Genomic DNA, 19,063 nt, shown 5'->3' on the forward strand with positions numbered 1-19,063 from the left:
AAAAAAAAAAAAAAAAAAAAAAAAAAAAAAAAAAAAAAAAAAAAAAACCTTAAATACACTCATGGATCAGAAGAATAAATTCCCAAAGTGATCTATACCAGTCCTGGCCAAAAGAACTTTCTATGAATGTTATCTGACTGTACTGTTTAACATGGTAGCCACTAGAGCTATTAAGCACTTGAAATACAGCTACTACAACCAAGTTTCTAATTATATTCAATTTTAATTATATATTATTAAACTAATTGATATTTATATATACCATAAAATAATTGTATAATAAATGAATAAAATATGTTATAAATTATTAATCATATAGTATTAAATACTACATACTACTTATCTTAAAGTTTAATAAGCTAGCATATTGAACAGACCTATTTTTTTTATTTAATTTCTTTTCAGTGTAACAGAATTCATTGTTTATGCACCACACCCAGTGCTCCATGCAATACATGCCCTCCTTAATACCCACCACCTGGCTCCCCCAACCTCCCACCCCGCACCCCTTCAAAACCCTCAGGTTGTTTTTCAGAGTCCATAGTCTCTCATGGTTCATCTCCCCTTCCAATTTCCCTCAACTCCCTTCTCCTCTCTATCTCCCCATGTCCTCCATGTTATTTGTTAATGCTCCACAGATAAGTGAAACCATAAGATAATTGACTCTCTCTGCTTGACTTATTTCACTCAGCATAATCTCTTCCAGTCCCGTCCATGTTGCTACAAAAGTTGGGTATTCATCCTTTCTGATGGAGGCATAATACTCCATAGTGTATATGGACCACAACTTCCTTATCCATTCGTCCGTTGAAGGGCATCTTGGTCCTTTCCACAGTTTGGCGACCGTGGCCATTGCTGCTATAAACACTGGGGTACAGATGGCCCTTCTTTTCACTACATCTGTATCTTTGGGGTAAATACCCAGTAGTGCAATTGCAGGGTCATAGGGAAGTTTAATAAGCTAGCATATTGAACATACCTATATTTTTAAGCAATTACTATCAAAAGCATAGGCATTCTCTTACAAAAATTGATAAGCAGATTCTAAAATTCATATGGTAGGGGCACCTGGGTGGCTCAGTCATTAAGTGTCTGCCTTCGGCTCAGGTCATGATCCCAGGGTCCTGGAATTGAGCCCCACGTCAGGCTCCCTGCTCAGTGGGAAGCCTGCTTCTCCCTTTCCCACTCCCTCTGCTTGTATTCCCTCTCTCAATCAAATAAAATATTTAAAAATAATAAATAAAAATAAAATTCATATGGTAATACAAAGGAGAGAGAATAGTCAAAACATTTTTTTTTTAATTGGAAGACTTATGCTAGTTGACTTTTCAAGACTTACCAAAAAAGCACAGTTTCTCAACTTCAGCACTATTAACATTTTGGACTGGATAATTCTTTGTTGATGGGGTTTGTATTGTGAGTATAGGATGTTTAGCAGCATCTCTGGCCTCCACCCACTCGATGCCAGTAGCACCCACTGTCCCCCAGAATCCACACTTGTGACAACCAAAAATGTTTCCAACATTGTCAGATGTTCCCAGGATCCTGACACTGCCTCAAGTTGAGAACCACTAAGAACTATAAAGCTGCAATAATCAAGGCAATATGGCACAGGCATAAAGGTAGACAAAATGACAATGAAACAGGATAGACTGTGAAGAAATAGAACCACACAACTGATTTTAGACCTGGCACCAAAACAATTCAATGTGGAAAGAAGTCTTCTTAACAAATGGTGATGAAACAATTAACTAACTATATTAAACCCCCCCACACACACACACAACACCATGAAATTAGACTGTTTCATTCTGTATACCAAAATTAATTCAAAATAGATCACAGACCTTAATATAAAACCCAGAACCCAAAACTAGGCAATAATATTGGACTATCTTTGCAACCTTGTAGTAGGCAAAAATTTCTTAGAAAGGACACAAAAGCTCTAATCACAAATAAAAAACATCGATAAATGGGGCTTCATCCAACGTTTAAAATAACGCAAGTTTAAAGACACCATTAATTTACTGAACACATACCTGACAAAGGACTCACATCCAAAGTATATAAGGAATGCTAAAAATAATGAAAAAGAAATAACTCAGAAAAATAGGGAAAACTTTCCTCTTGCTAAATGCATTTTCTGAGATGTTCTATATCTTGTTTTGGACAGTGATAACAAGGTTGGATACAGCTGTCAAATTGTCAAAACCTATCAAAATGAGCATTTGAAAGCTGTATATTTTATTGTGTGTAAATTATAATTCAATAAAAGAAAAATGTTTTAAATCTCCCTTCCTTCCTCTCCAAAATCTATGTTAATGATCTGAAATAAAGAATCTGAGTGATAACTCCCAGAAAAAAAGAATTCTAAATTAAGAAACTGCAGAAAGTACCCAGAGGCTACACTCAAAATCAAATTGAAAAGAAAGATGAGCACTGACAACCAAAACAAGATGTAATCATTGGGGAAATGAACACAGAAATGGAAAACCTGCAGCCCCGAGCTGCCATGGAATGGGCCCCATGTCCGGAGGCCTGGTCTTAGCATCTTGGGCCAAGTCCCAGGGATATACAGAGATCCTGGCACCCAGAGAGTGCCCAAGGAGCCGTGGCTAATTGCTATAAGGAAAAGATGAGAACCAGAACAGAAGCTCCCTATCTGAGCCTCTGAAGTGGCCTTTTAGTAACAGGGAATGAAGAAGTCAATAAAACGAAACTTTCTTCAAAAAAGCAGTAACCTACTGAATTTCCACATCTTACCTTTCCATAAATATCACAAAAAGAATTTTTAAGCCATGTGAAAAAGAAGTCAAGGAACCACAATGGATTCAAGTGTTTAGGCTCTAGCCAGAGCTGGGGAGGGCCCCTGGGATAGACATCCTGGCTATTTATAGAGAAAACTTTCAGGACAAGCAAAGCAGTTTCTTAAAAAGTGAGCCTATGAAAGTCAACCTGTACCTGCAGACATAGTCATGGGTTGAGAAAGTTCTTAAAGCAGACACAAGAAACCATGTGAAGTCCATGCCAGGGAATGACATAGCTAAAAGGAGAAACTAAAGGAATGTATGGACAGTTATGAACTTACTGGAGGAACAAAATGCAATTTTCAATAGGTGTGGATTCCTGACTTTAAACACTTTTTCTAAACAACAAAATGGTGCAGTGGGCAGCTCCAAGCTCCTGTCCTCCAACAGAAACATAACAAAACAAGCAGAAACTCTGGAATAAGTGAAGGTTTACAACAATCAAAAGAAAGTCAAATCAAGAAAAAAGGCAACTTAAGGGGTACCTCGGGGGCTCAGGTAGTAGAGCATCTGACTTGATCTCAGGGTTGTGAGTTTGAGCCCTATGATGGCCGCGGAACCTACTTAAAAAAAGAAGGAAGGAAGGAAGGAAAAAAGGAAGGAAGGAAGGAAAGGGAAGGGAAGGGAGGAAAGAAAACAGAAGAGAAGAAAGAAAAGAATAAAGCAACTTAAAAATAGTAGGAAAGCCTTGTTGGTATTCTTAATTACACTTGCCCCATACTCTCCCTAGTTCTAGAGGGAACAAAGAAGACCTCAGTCACCAATTATCACACAGGTCTGTTCTAAGTTGTCTGAAAGACTGACTTTCATCTCTGTTTCACCTAACTTGGAACTCACCCAGGCCAGAAAAGTGGCAGACATTGCTCAAAAACAAAGGAAAAACCTGCAGCTATCTGGGACAAAAGATTATGCTTCAATCATCTAAGGCCTAGGAGGAAAAAGAAAAAAAAAAACACAGAGTTTCTCTTGGAAATTAGGGCACTCAAGAACACTTACAAATACAGGGGATTTCAGAAAGATACGGATATGTCTAGAACCAGAAACATGCTCAGAAAAGACCTGAGAAAAGGAAATGTCTTAAGATGAATGAAAATGAAAACACATTACCAACAAATAACCTAAGATCTTAAGTGTTAACCTTGGGTTGATCCCTAAGTTCAGTTTAAGTCTGGCTAAATGAGAGAACCCCAGCAAAGGCCAATCCTCAAAGACTAGAAGAGGTGTTTCCTTGTTTGTCTGTTTTAGCACCTGGTGTTCAAGGATACCTCTGTTAAAACCCCAGCTGGATACAAGTTAAGGAAAAGAAACTTCAGTGACCACATACAGGAAGGAATATACTCTGCAAAAATAATCAGGAGAAGTCACCAGACAAATGGACTATTACAGCATTCAGTGATTAATAACAACAAAGCTTAAATTATAATATCCAAATGTCTAGTTTTCAATAAAAAATAACAAGGCTTACAAAGAAACAGGAAAACAGCCACTCAAACAAAATAAATAGAAAATGTCCCTCAGGAAGCCAGACACTGACAATTTTTTTGTTGTTTAAAATTTATTTATTTATTTGATAGAGATAGGGCGAGCACAAGTACAGGGAGTGGCAAGCAGAGGGAGAGGGAGAAGCAGGCTCCCCAGGGAGCAGAGAGCCTGATGCAGGACTCAATCCCAGGACCCTGGGGTCATGACTTGAGCCAAAGGCAGATACTTAACCAACTAAGCAACCCAGATGCCCCTGACAATAAAAATTTAAGAATAACTGTCTTAAATATGGTCAAAGAGGTAAAGAAAAACATGAACAAAGAAATTTAAAAATCAGAAAAACAATATATGAACAAAATGAGAATATCAAAAAGAAAGAAATCATAAAAAGGAACCAAACAAAATCTGGGGCTGAAAACTACCATAATTGAAATTAAAAAAAAAAAAAAATCACTATAGGGGATCAATAGCAGATTTGAGAAAAAGAAAGGATCAAGAAACCCTAAGATAAATTATCCAGTATGAGCAAAAAGAAAAGAAAAAATGGGGGCACCTGGGTGGCTCAGTGGGTTAAAGCCTCTGCCTTCGGCTCAGGTCATGATCCCAGGGTTCTGGAATCTAGCCCCACATCGGGCTCTCTGCTCAGTGGGGAGCCTGCTTCCCCCTCTCTCTCTGCCTGCCTCTCTGCATACTTGTGATCTCTGTCTGTCAAATAAATAAATAAAATCTTTAAAAAAAAAAAAAAAAGAAAAGAAAAGAAAAAATGAAGTGAATAGAAACTAAGAGACCCGAAATACCATCATCCGAACCAACATATGCAGCGAGGAAATACCAGAGGGAGGAGAAAGAGAAAAAAGGGACAGAGATTTGAAGAAGTCATGTCCAAAAACTTCCCAAGTTTTGTTTGTTTGTTTTGACAGAGATCACAAGTAGGCAGAGAGGCAGGCAGAGAGAGAGAAGGGGAAGCAGGCTCCCTGACAAGCAGAGAGCCCGATGCGGGGCTCGATCCCAGGACCCTGGGATCACAACCTGAGCCGAAGGCAGAGGCTTTAACCCACTGAGCCACCCAGGTGCCCCAAAACTTCCCAAATTTGACGTAAGACATGAAGTGACAAATCCAAGAAACTAAATAGGATAAACACAAATAGAACCTCCACTGAGCCACATTATCATCAAATTATAAAAGATAAAAGACAAAATCTTAAAAGTAGCAAGACAGAAGTGACTCACCTTGGTAAGATTATCAATTGATTTCTGAGTAGAAAAACCATGGAACCCAAAAGACAATGGAATGACTTAGAGCACTGAAAGAATAAAACTGTCAACCAAGAACTCCATGTTTGGCAAACTGTCCTTGAAAAATGAGGGACAAATTAAGACATTCCAAGATCAAAGCTGAAAGGTTCATTATCACTAGACTTTCCCTACAAGAAATGGAAAAAGGAATTGTTCAGGTTGAAATGAAAGAAAAAACAAAACAAAACAAAACAAAAAAAAACTAGACCATACCACACAACTGTATGAAGAAAAAAAGATCTCTAGGAAAGGCAACTACATGGGGAAATACCATTTTTTGTAATACCATTTTTTTTAAAGATTTCATTTATTTATTTGACAGATAGAGATCACAATTAGGCAGAGAGGCAGGCAGAGACAGAGAGAGGAGGAAGCAGGCTCCCTGCTGAGCAGAGAGACCAATGTGGGGCTCAATCCCAGGACCTTGGGATCATGACTTAAGCTGAAGGCAAAGGCTCAACCCACTGAGCCACCCAGGTGCCCCCTACCATTTTTTATTTCTTATGTGATTTAAAAAACAGACAGAGCCCAGAAAGTTTTACTGGTGAACTCTACAAAACATTTAAGAAATTATACCAATCCTCTAAAATCTCTCTGAGAAAGAATCAGAGGGAATATTTCCTAAATTATTCTATGAGGCCAGCATTATGCTATTACTAAAACCAGACAAAGACATTACAAGAAAACTCAGACCAATGTCTCTCATTAACACAGACATAAGAATCCTCAACAAAATATTAGCAAATCAAATCTGGCAATGTTATAAAAATAATTATATACCACTTCCAACTAGGATTTATCACAGGTAGGCAGATTCAATGTTTGAAAATCAATTCATGTAATCCATTGCATCAACAGGCTAAAGAAGAAAAATCACATGAACCCATCAGTAGATACAGAAAAAGCAATACTAGGAATAAAAGGGCAACTTCTCAACTTGATAAAGAACATCTAACAAAAAAATCTACAACTGACATTATACATAATGGTGAAAAACTAGAAGCCTTCCTACTAAGATCAGGTACAAGGCAAAAATGTCCCCTCTCACCACTACTTTTCAAAACTGTACTGCAAGTCCTAGCTAATCCAATAAAACAAGAAAATACACAAAAGGTACACAGATTGGGAAGGAAGAAATCAAACTGTCTTTGTTTACAGATAACATAATAATCTATGTAGAAAATCCTAAAGAATTGGCAAAACAGTGCTCAAACTAATAAGCAATTATAACAAGTTTGCAGGATACAAAGTTAATACACAAAAGTTAATCACTTTCCCATATACCAGTAGTGAATATGAAACTAAGAACACAATACTATTTATATTACCCAAAAAAGAAACACATAGGCAGAAATCTAACAAAACATATTTTAAGATCTATATGAGGAAAACTACACAACTCTGATGAACAAAATGTAAGAATTAAATGAAACATATTCCCTGTTTATGGATAGGAAGACTCAATCTTATCCAGAAGTCAGGTATTTCCAACTTGCTCTCTAGATTTAACACTATTACAATCAAAATCCCAACAAGTTATTTTGTGGATTATTGACAGACTTATCTAAAGAATATATTGAGGGGCAAAAACCCCAGAACAGCCGACACAATATTGAAAGACAAAATGAAGATGAACGACTGATAGTACCTAACTGCAAGACTTACTATAAAGCTACAGTAATCAAGACATGTAGTAGTGGTGAAAGAAAAAACAAATACATCAATGGAACAGAACAGAGAAACCAGAAATAGACCCACATAAATATAACAAACTGAGCTTTGATAATAAATTAATTAATTAATTAATTAATTAAAAAAAAACAAAGGCAATATAATGGAAGAAAGACCATCTTTTCATCAAATAGTGCTGGAACAACTGGAAATCCACAAGCAAAAAAATTAATCTAGACACAAACCTTAAACTTTTCATGAAAATTAACTCAAAAATGGATCCAGAGACCTGAATGCAAAACACAAAACTTGAAAACACAATACAACAAAACTTGAGAACATAACATAGGAGAAAAACAAATTAACTTTGGGTATGGTGGCATCTTCCCAGAGACACTACCAAAGGCATCATCTAGGGAACAATCATTGATAAGCTGACCTCATTACAATTTAAAATTTCTGCTCTGCAAATGATGCTGTCTAGAGAAATGAGAAGGTAACAGTCTGGGAGAAAATATTTGCAAAATATACATGTGATGAAGTGCTATCTAATGTATACAAAAAGCTCTTAAAACTCAACAATAAGAAAATCTGATTAAAAAATGAGCTAAAGATTTAAAAGGGGGGGCGGCTAAAGATCTGGACACCTCACCAAAGGAAACAAAAATATACATATGGCAAATAAGCACATGATAAGATACTCCACATCATGTCATCAGGGAAATGCGCAAATCAAAATGAGAAACCACTATACAGCTATGAGAATGGCCAAAATCCAGAACACTGACTGACAAAATCAAATCCTGGTGAGGATGCAGAACAGAAACTTCTGGTGTGTCAATGTACATTCATCAGTTGTAACAAATGCACCACTCTGGTTCAGGATATTGATACTGAAGTAAACTGTGCATGTGTGATAGCAGATTGTATATGGTAACTCTGTAGTTTTCACCTAATTGTGCTGTGAAACTAAAGAGCTCCAAAAGATAAAATTTATTCTATAAAAAGGATTATACACCATGACCAAGTTGGATGTATTGTAATAATGCAGAGTGGTTCAACATACAAAATATCAATGAAGGACAAAAACTACAAGATCATTTCAAATGTTGCAGAAAAGGAATCTGACAAAATCTACCAACCCTTCAAGATTTAAAAAAAAAAAAGATTTAGAAAACCAGGAACAGAAGGAAATTTTCTCACCACAATGAAGGGCATTTATGAAAATTCCATACCTAACATATTCAATGGTGAAAAACAAAGTTCACCCCCTAAGATCAGGACCAAAATAAGGATGCCTGCTTTCACCAATGCTATTCAACAGTGTGCTGGATAGTCTAGCCAGAACTAGACAAGATAAAAATAATAAAAAGTAACCAAATTGGAGAGAACGTAAAAATATCTTTTTTGCAAAAAATATGATCCCATATAATATCCCAGAGAATCCACAAGAAGGCTAGTAAAGCTAATAAACTCTGCAAAGTTGCAGGTTGCAGGACCAACAAACAAAAATCAGTTGTGTAGTTGTCTTTCTATACACTAACAACAAACAATCCAAAAAGGAAATCAAGAAAGTAATTCCATTTATAATGGTATCTAAAAGAATAAAACACGTAAGAGTAAATTTAACCAAGAGGTGAAAGACTTGTACACTAAAAACTACAAAATATTACTGAAAGAAATAAAAAACCAAAAAAACTGGAAAGACACCCTATGCTCACAGGTTGAAACATTAAGATGTTAATACCACCTAAAGTGATCTACAGATTCAATGCAAAACTTATCAAAATTCCAACATGCTTTTTTGCAGAAATGGAAAAGCCAATCCTCAAATTCATATGAATTGCAAGGACCCAAAAAGCAAAACCAATCTTTTTTTTTTTTTAAGATTTTTATTTATTTATTTGATAAAAATCACAAGTAGGCAGGGAGGCAGGCAGAGAGAGGAGGTGAAGCAGGCTCCCTGCTGAGCAGAGAGCCCAATGCAGGGCTTGATCCCAGGACCCTGGGACCATGACCTGAGCTGAAGGCAGAGAGGCTTAACCCACTGAGCCATCCAGGCACCGCCCAAACCAACTTAAAAAAAAAAAAAGAAACATGAGACGATTCACACTTCTCAATTCAAAACTTAGTACATAAAACTTCGGTAATGAAAACCAGCATGCGGATAAACCTAATTAGACCAATTAAATAGTATTAAGAGTCCAGGAAAAAAGAACGTAACATCTACAGCCCATTGATTTTTGACAAGGATACCAAGTTATTCAATTGGGAAGGAACTATCTATTCAACAAATGGGCGTTCAGGTAACTGGATTTCTATGTGCAAAAGAATAAAGTTGGACCCTTAACTCATATCATATGTAAAAATTTACTCAAAATTGATCAAACCTAAATATAAAAGCTAAGAGCATAAAATTCCTAAAAGAAAACTTAGGGAGAAAGTTTCATGACATTGGACTTGTCAACAGGTACTCTGCCAAGCACAAACAACAAAGATATATTGGACTTCATCAAATTTTAAAAATTTTGTGCACCAAATGACATTATCAAGAAAGTGAAAAGACAACCTACAGAATGGGAGGAAATACTGCAAATCATATAGCTGATAAGGGTTTAATATCCAAAATATAAAGCATTCCAACAACTCAACAACAAAAATAATTAAAAATGCACAAAGGAATCTAATAGATATTTCTCCAAAGAAGACATACAAATGGCCAATAAGCACATGCGAAGATGCTCAACATCACTAATCATTAGGGAAATTTAAATGAAAACCACTCATTAGGATAGCTATTATCGAAACACACCAGAAAATAACAAGTGCTGGAGACAGTGTGATGTAACTGGAACCTCCTGCTTTGCTAGTGAGAATGTAAAACTGTGCAGCCACTGTGGAAAACAGTATAATGTTTCCTCAAAGTAAACATAAAATTACCATATGACTAATGCCACTCATAGGTGTATTCTCAAAGGAACTGAAAACAGGGATTCAAATAGATATTTGCATACCGATGTTTATTGCAGTGTTATTCATGATAGCCAAAAGTTGGAAACAACCCAAGTGTCCATCACAGATGAATGATTAAACAAAATGTGGTATACACATTCTATGGAATATTACTTGGCCATGAAAAGTTAAAATAAAGTTCTGATACATGCTACCATGTTGATGAAACTTGAAAACATTATGCTAAGTAAAATAAATTAGACACAAAAAGACTACTATGTGATTCCTCTTACACGGAATATCTAGAATGGGTAGATTCACAGAGAGTAAATTTAGAATATCAAGGTCTGGGGGGTAAGGTGGAAAGGAGTCTCTTTCTACTTGAAAAATTTCTGGAAGATAATGATTACAGCTGCACACAGTGTGAATGTAATTAATGCCACTACATTATACCCTTAAAACAATGGTTAAAACAGCAACCTTTGGGCGCCTGGGTGGCTCAGTGGGTTAAGCCCCTGCCTTCGGCTCGGGTCATGATCTCAGGGTCCTGGGATTGAGTCCCGCATCGGGCTCTCTGCTTGGTGGGGAGCCTGCTTCCTCTCTCTCTCTCTCTCTCTCTGCCTGCCTCTCTGCCTACTTGTGATCTCTGTCAAATAAACAAATTCTTAAAAAAAAAAAAAAAAAAAAAAAAGCAACCTTTAGATTATTTATATATATATATTACCATGATAAAAAATATTGTTTAAAAAAAACAAATAAAAGATGAAGCTGGGTCAATAAGGGAGTGCATATTTCTCCTACGCAGGGATTCAAAACAAACCTAAGAAGGAAAGCAGGAGATAAGCAGTGTCTAGAGTCCCCATGTCACACTTCCACCAACTGTACCCAGAGCACAGCCATGGACGAGTCTCCAACTGTGTACCATGCACCACTGAAGACACCGGAAATAAAATGATGGCGAGGACACCAACACCCCTGCCCTCATGGAGCTCATAATTCAGTGGGTAAGACAGAAATCTAACTAGGGGGAAACAGAAAGCAGACCTCTGAAAATATAAAGGCCCTCTTGACTCAAAAAAAGAAACTTACCTATAAACCCTTAAAAAATTAAAGAATGAAAGAAGCATTCTGGGATATGAACATTAAAAGAGAAAAGAGCTATACAACAACATCTGAGTTTCTTCTCTGGCCATGGAGGGCTCACCTGAAGAGAAGGCCAGAAGGCAGACACTGTGAGCCCTGGCCCCCAGCTGACACTGTGAGCCCTGGCCCCCAGCTGCCACCCGAGGTGTGTGAGCCTCTCCCGCTTACCTGAAGCCACCTTAGGTTGGTTGCCAACAATTCCAACGGTCCTCCCGTTCATTCTTGCAAAACCAACAACGATGTTCTTGGCATAATTGGGCATGATCTCAAAAAATTCTCGCTCATCAACAACCTGCAGGGATAAATTTACACCTGAGCTCAAAATGATAAAGAACCAGATACAACTACATTACAAAATGACAGGCATTTACATTACAGAATGACAAAGCTAGAGAGCCCCCACCCACCACAGGGTCTGTAAGCATGCAGGGAGGGCAGCACCTCTACCCTGCTGGGGAGGATAAACCAGTGCTCTATTTTTAAAGGTTCCACTTGAATTTGGCATTATTTTACTCTTTTAACCTTACTTTGAAATCATTTTAAACTTACATAAAAATTTCTGGAACAGTTAAAAAAAAAAAAAGTATATATCCCTCACCTAGATAATCCATTTAACATTTTACCACAGACGTTTTATTTTTCCCTCTCTGTCCCCACCCACATCTCCTCTCTCTCCTATGTATTCATATATATTTTTTTCTTCTCTTTACATATGTACATTTATACTCACTATCTTTCTCCTGAACTTTCTGAGAGTAAGCTACAGACATGATGCCGCTTTACCTGTAAGTACCTCAGTATGTATCTCCTAAGAACAAGGACATTCTCATATAACTGCAGTGAGACTGTCAAAATCAGGAAACTAATACTACTATTATAAACCCTTGTGCAAATTTTGCCAGTTATTCCAATAACACTCTTTATAGCAACAAAAATCTGGTCCTAGAATCTAACGGAAGAGCACCAGTCCCTTCTTTTAGCCTCCTATAATATCCCCGACTCAGTCCTTTTCTTTATGATCATGACATCTTTGAAGATCACAGATTGGTCATTTGGTTATTTGTCTTCAATTTGGGCTTAATATTTCTTCATATTTAATTTCAGGGTGAGCATTTTTCCAGAGTATCACAGAAGTGACCCTCTCAGTAAATCACATCAAAAGGCACATAATGGGGCACCTGGGTGGCTCAGTCAGTTTGGTGTCCGATTCCTGATCACAGCTCAGGTCTTGATCTTAGGATCATGGGTTCAAGCCTGGTATTGGGTTCCACGCTGGGTGTGGAGCCTACTTTGAAGGAGGGGAGGAGCATAACGTCGATTTGGCCATTAAAGGCGGTAACATATGCAGGCCTCTCTCCTGCAAATTTCTTACTTTTCCATTTTTAATAAGTTCACTGTGGGGAAATTATTAGAAATGTAAAAATCCTATTTTTCATCACACTTTCACCCACTAGCTTTAGCACTCATGACTCTTCCCTGACACAATTATTGCCACGGTAGCTGTCGAATGGGGATTTCCCTCACCCCATTTATTAGTTGGCATTCTGTTATCAAAAAGGTCTCTGTCTTTCCCATTTATTTACATCATCCACAAGTATGAACTTAGGAATTCTTGTTTTATTATGTGGACTGTAATCTTTATCATTATTTTATGTTTAAATTGCTCCATAGTTGCCAGAGAGAGCTCATTCAAGAGGGTTCCTGTGCCACTCTGATGTCTCTTCATCGCTCATTGAGCACTGTTACATTCTGGAATTGCCTTCCTTTCAGGTTCATCTTGTACTTTTTCTTGGCCCAAGCCCAGAATCAGCCATCTCTCCAAAGGATTCAGATCCCTTTGGGATTGGGAGTTGTGGGATAAGACCGCTTCTAAAAAGCTGTCCTAGAAGGCAGAGCTAGGAAATCCACAGATGCACACACACACACACACACACACACACTTGTAAAAGTAGTATGAAAACACTGAGTTCATACTAATAGCTCCAATTCTCGTCCAGTTCAACCATAGGACTCCCTCTAATTTACCCCTTACCATATTCAGAACTCCTTTCTCCTACAGTAAACCCTGGACTCCCATTATCCTCAAAATGGACTTATTTAATCCTCAAATACAGAGAAACTGGTTTCAGAAATGCTACCCCATATGACTGAAAAAAAAAAATCAGTATTGCTTTACAACTATTTGTCACTGGACTAAAGGTAGATAGTCAAAATACTGTGTTCAAAAGTTACTCATTTGAAACACAGGTTCAATTTGTTTTTATTTCATCTGAAAGGTTTTCCCTCAGTCTTGATTTTTTTAAATTTGTAAACATTAACATAATTTAACATCACTCCCCATCCCTTCCACCCTAATTCTACCCACCCTATCATTAATCTCATTTTCTGATTTATCTCTCATGTGTATATTACAGAAATGAGTAGATACATGTATACCTTTTTAGTTCCCACTTCTGTTTAAGAAGGAAAGTAACCTACTACAGATACTCTTTAGCACCTCGGGTTTCTTCACTTAAAAATATATCCCAAGAATCACTTGCTATCAGTTCACAGAGATCACGCTTGCTCTTCTTCCTGCCTGGTACTCTACTGTGTGCATGTACCAAAGTTTACTCAACTAATCTCCCAAGTGTTGCTTACATTATTTTAAACTCAAGTTGCCTACATTATTTTGCAGTTGCAAATAACACAACAGTAGTAACCCTGTATGTCTATAATTTTGGATGATGAGAAGTGTATCTTCAGTGTAAATATCTTCTAGGGGTGGTATCCCATTCCTGACACGGATGCCTGCGTTGCCTCACTGTCCTCAAATGTCTTCTCAGGACTGTCAGCACCTTTTACGAAGGCCCCCATGCTACCTTCTTTCCCTCAGTGGCTGGCGTGGTCTCCTTGTTCCCAGCTGAATCTGAAGAGTTAGTGAGTTCTTCCCGGAACCTGATCAAGTCTCCTGTCAAGGGCAGGGTGGGTGTGGGAGCACCTTTGACTCTCACTCACCACTCCCTCTCCCTTTGCACTCAACGTTTTCCTTGTCTGTTTTCTAGGTTCACATGTAAATAATACCCACTTAGTCTTAGAAATTACCATATACCTCTCCCAGCAATTTATGAGAGTCTGCTCTGCCAGACTTACCAACAGAAAATGTTTTCAAGTTGTTTATTTTTTGCCAAACTGACAGATGAGAAATGATGACTCAGTGTAATTTTTATTTGCATTTCCAACATAATGAGTCAAGTTGAAAATCTTTCCATATGTTTAAGGTCCATTTTATATATATTTTTGTGAGCTATCCATGGTTTCCTGTTTTCTATCAATTTCTGTCTTTATTTCCTCAATTTTTAAGACTTTTTTTTTAACATATTAAGGATATTAGTCTTTTTTTTTTTTTTTTAAGATTTATTTGAGAGAGAGAGACAGAGAGAGAAAGATAGCATGAGCAGGGGGAACAGGGAGGGGATGGGGAGAGGGAGATTAACTGACTGAACCACCCAGGTGCCCTGGGATATTTGTCTTTTATTTGGGACCTTCATTGCAAATACTCCCTCCCACTTTGTTGTCTGTCTTTTGACTTTTTTTTATAGATGTTTGCTATGCAGAATGGGATTTGTATTGTATTGTATTAATCACGTTTAAGGCAAGTATTCGTTTCTACCTATGGCTCCTTGGATTTTCCCATAGTTTCTGCTTTATAAAGTCCATGGTTTTATCATGTGGGACATAGATTTTTTTTTTATATCACCATTATGAATCGTAGCTTTTAGCATGTAAAAACGTCTTTCCTTGTCATATTTAAAGCTTGAATTTCACCTCATCCAATATTAGGATCACAAATGCTGCTGTGTTGTTTCTGTTCTCTGGTATACCTCTTGCCCATCCCTTATTTTTAACTTTTTAAAATCACTTTAAGTGTCTCCTATATACCACATATAGCTGGTCTTGGTTTATGAGACAAATTAAAACTATTTTTCTTTTAATAAAGGAAGTAAGTAAGTTTAATAAGCTAAACCATTCATATTTATTCACATAAAAGATTTGATTTTTACTCTCTGTAATTACTCTCTATGAACCATGTTATATTTGCTGTTTGTGTATTTATACTGTTATTTACAAAGTTTATATTTTTTATCTAGTGGGTACTTTTGTAATTATACCTATTTTATAAGCCTTCATCTGTTTATTATTTACTGTTTTATTAACTGGGTTGCCTATTTGTAACAGTATCTGTTGATTCACAATAATCAGTGAACTTAGTCTGCTATACTCTTTCTTCTTCCTTCTCCTCCCATTTTTTCAGCTGCATTTTTTCTGCAACTAAAACACAGCATTTAGGGGCGCCTGGGTGGCTCAGTGGTTTAAGCCTCTGCCTTCGGCTCAGGTCATGGTCTCGGGGTCCTGGGATCGAGTCCCTCATCGGGCTCTCTGCTCATCGGGGAGCCTGCTTCCCTCTCTCTCTCTCTCTCTCTGCCTCCCTCTCTGCCTACTTGTGATCTCTGTCAAATAAGCAAATAAAATCTTAAAAAACAAAAAAACAAAAAACAAAACCCACACAGCATTTATACATTGTCTCCCACCCTCATTTCCAGCCCTGCTTTAGTCTTAGACTTATAATTAAATAAGCACCATTAATCCTTTCATCAAAATTTCTCCTTGGAAATCTCTTGCTTGGATGACGCTCATCTGCTAAAAGATTCCTCAAGGAAAGCCTGGGGACACAGTATTCCCTCAGTTCTTACATAGTTAAAACTGGTTTTCTTTAGTCTTAATATATGAACATCAGCTTGGCAAGATATAAAATCCTTAGTCTCATAATCTCTCCTCAAGTCTCCTGAAAGTACTTTTCCATTGTTGTCTTGTTTTAGGTGTTGCTTTTGAGAAGTCTGATGCTACTCAGTCTCTCCTCTTTGTAATGTATAGGAAATTTCTGCCTCCAAGTCCTGAAGATTTTTTATTTTAAAAATCTAATACTCACACTTGGACTTTTACTCAAGTTTTACTCAAGGTTAATTTTCCCAGGTGCTCAGTGGGCTTTTTCATTAGGTAGCTCTAGGTCTTATTTTATATAGGTTTTCTTAGAACACAGTTTTAAACATTAATTCAGGTCTTGGTTTTCTTCCTTAGTCACTCCAATCACATCTATATTCACTCTTTGCTTATCATCTACTTAAATCACTTTTTTACCTTCTTATCTTCAATTTCTTGGTTTTTCCCACTTTCCTTCAGTGTTTCTTATTAAGTTCATTCAAGTGAATTCTCCCTAAAACACTTTCTATCTTCATGTCTGATAAATAATTCTGGTGCCCCCATCCATTTTAATTCAATCAGCTCTAACTTTACATCTATTTCATGTCCGTTTTGTCATGAGTTTCTAAGTTTCTGATTTTCATAACCTCAAATACTTACTTGAAGCTACTGAACTCAGACTGCAGTATGATCATCTACTTCATGATTAACTTTATAGCAAAGGGTGTTTTCTCAATTGAAGTTTTTTATTCTTTTCATTTTAATAAGCTTTATATGAACTATTTGTATCTGTGCATTTTGTTCACAGAGTTGACAGTGGGATGGCAAACATGACTCCCAGTTCAAGAGCCCCCTCGTCTGTCAGTAAGGCAAAGTGCCATTTAGCTAAAATCATCTTGATTTTAGGGAGGGGCTAATAGCTCCCTCAATATTTGTGGTTTTTACCTTGTAGACACCTAAATCTACCTCGCTTCATTTTTCCGTCACTTCACAATTTCCAAAAACGCCTCTCCCTTCCTTCTAATAGGTCTTCCCCAGAAGCAATGCCCTTCCATGACTGCCTCCTTGATTACTGGGTGCATGTTTAAGTCCCTCCCCTGAAGTTACTGCTGACCTAACAGGGCTCTTTTCCAGTATTTTTCACTCTTACAGTGAACTTCCTCTTCCTGAGAGTAATTTTACATAAATTCCCTTCTCTTTCTTCTGTGCAATTTCTCAACACTGCAACTTTCCACAGAGACGTGTAGTAGGAACTCAAGAAATAGACCAACTAGAAATTGGGAGTCTTTCTTATTGTTAATTGAAGTTTGTAGTTTCCTGCCTCTGGGCTACATTAAAGCCATAAAAATGATAGTTCTGACTGTTATTCTTATTGACCTATACAGTTCTTGGAGAATATGTAGAGTTCTGGACTTAGGAGACCACCACTAAGCTTGGCTATCTAGAAAGCTCTCTTTTTTAACTTTTTACATATTCATACTCACTGACCTAATTCCATTGCTGGGTTCTAAGCCAATGGATACACTCACAAAAATATACTCACATACACACAGATGTTTATTATAGCACTGCTTATAAGAGCAAAACCTAGTGGATCTAAATGTCCATTAGCCGGACAATGTTCCACCCATAAAATGGAATACTATGCAGTCATTACAATAAATGAGGTAAATCTGTATGACCAGATACAGAAAGAAACTGAAAAAGAGCAAAATGTGAAAATGGATAATACAATGTTTTTTGAGTTAGAACTAAATATATGGATACATTATTTGGCATGTAATAATTTTTTTTTGGAAAAAGAGACACAAAACTTCATAGCACTTACCTCTGGGAAAGAAGACAGATATGAAGGAAGGAAGAAGAAAAAGATGTGCATTTCATTTTACCTGTTTCTGTAATTAAAGTTTCCCTATGTACATGTTACTTGCTTGATTTTTAAAGCATTAAGAGTGTAACAGAGACTGCTAAGTAGCAATCTAAAATTCAACTTCCATATCTACCACTGTAACAGAAAGGATGGGCAAATGGCTACATTTCCCCAGCGTCCCTTGCAACTAGATGTGGCTATTTGTGTTCTCTACAATGTACTTAATTACAATATCACATATAAAAAAATTTAAAAATATGTATTAAACTACTAGTTCAAAAGTTTGAGGGGGGAAAGATAAACTGAAAGAAAGCAGAATATAAAAGCAGATAACAAAGCTTTAAAAAAGAAACAGAAAAATTAAATTAAAAAAGTTATTCTCTGAAATAGCTTAACAGAACAGATCAACTACTAGGTAACCTATCAAGAAAACATAAAACAGGTTCTGGTTCAAAAATGGCAATACAGTAAGACCCTAAACACAACTCCCCCATGAACGCACAAATCTACACCCATTTCTATAGCAATTCCTCTTAAAGAACTGAGGGCTAACTGAACACCTTCTGCCCAACAAAAGGTAGATTACAGAAGGCAAGAGAGACAGATACTTGGCAATGAAGAGAACCTCCATCCCCCAAATGATGTGAACTGCAGTGGGGAGGGATATGTGGAGGAACCCTGAGCAGATATGAATGCTCTGGGGCACAGAAAAAAGGCCACAGTCTAAAAGGGCAACTGGAATATAAAGAAACCAGTCCTAGAACCCTGCTAAACAGCAGAGGAGCTGCTGACACTCTCTCCAGATCAGAAGAGCTGGCAAGTACCACACTGAAGTTCCTTTCCACTCTGACAACACAGATCAGAGCAGGTCTGGGCACCATAGCTGGCCTGCTGGCTCAGTGAGCCTTGGATGTCCTGGCACAGGAAAACAACCACAGTTTAAAAAGGAAACGAGAATATAAAACATCTACCTCTAGAACTCTATCAAACAGTGGGGAAAACTGCTGGAACTCTCTCTAGGACAGAGGGTGGGTAAACACCACAGTTTATACTCTGCCTCTACCTTGACAGCATGGACAAGAGTAAGATCCAGGAGTCCTGG

At 37.3% G+C, this 19,063-nt stretch overlaps 1 protein-coding gene across 1 annotated transcript in view; it reads right to left on the reverse strand.

Moving 5' to 3' along the window:
* The window catches only part of PCCB (propionyl-CoA carboxylase subunit beta), a 107,825-nt gene that overhangs the window by 5,241 nt on the left and 83,521 nt on the right, over positions 1–19,063 (reverse strand). Inside the window, exon 10 of the mRNA XM_032869637.1 lies at positions 11,520–11,643. Coding sequence (XP_032725528.1) covers positions 11,520–11,643 — 124 coding nt within the window. The remainder of the gene's footprint in view (positions 1–11,519; positions 11,644–19,063) is intronic.

This window comes from Lontra canadensis, unplaced genomic scaffold (genome assembly GCF_010015895.1).
Source record: "Lontra canadensis isolate GAN:19392208 unplaced genomic scaffold, GSC_riverotter_1.0 scaffold38, whole genome shotgun sequence".
Taxonomy (NCBI): Eukaryota; Metazoa; Chordata; class Mammalia; order Carnivora; family Mustelidae; genus Lontra; species Lontra canadensis.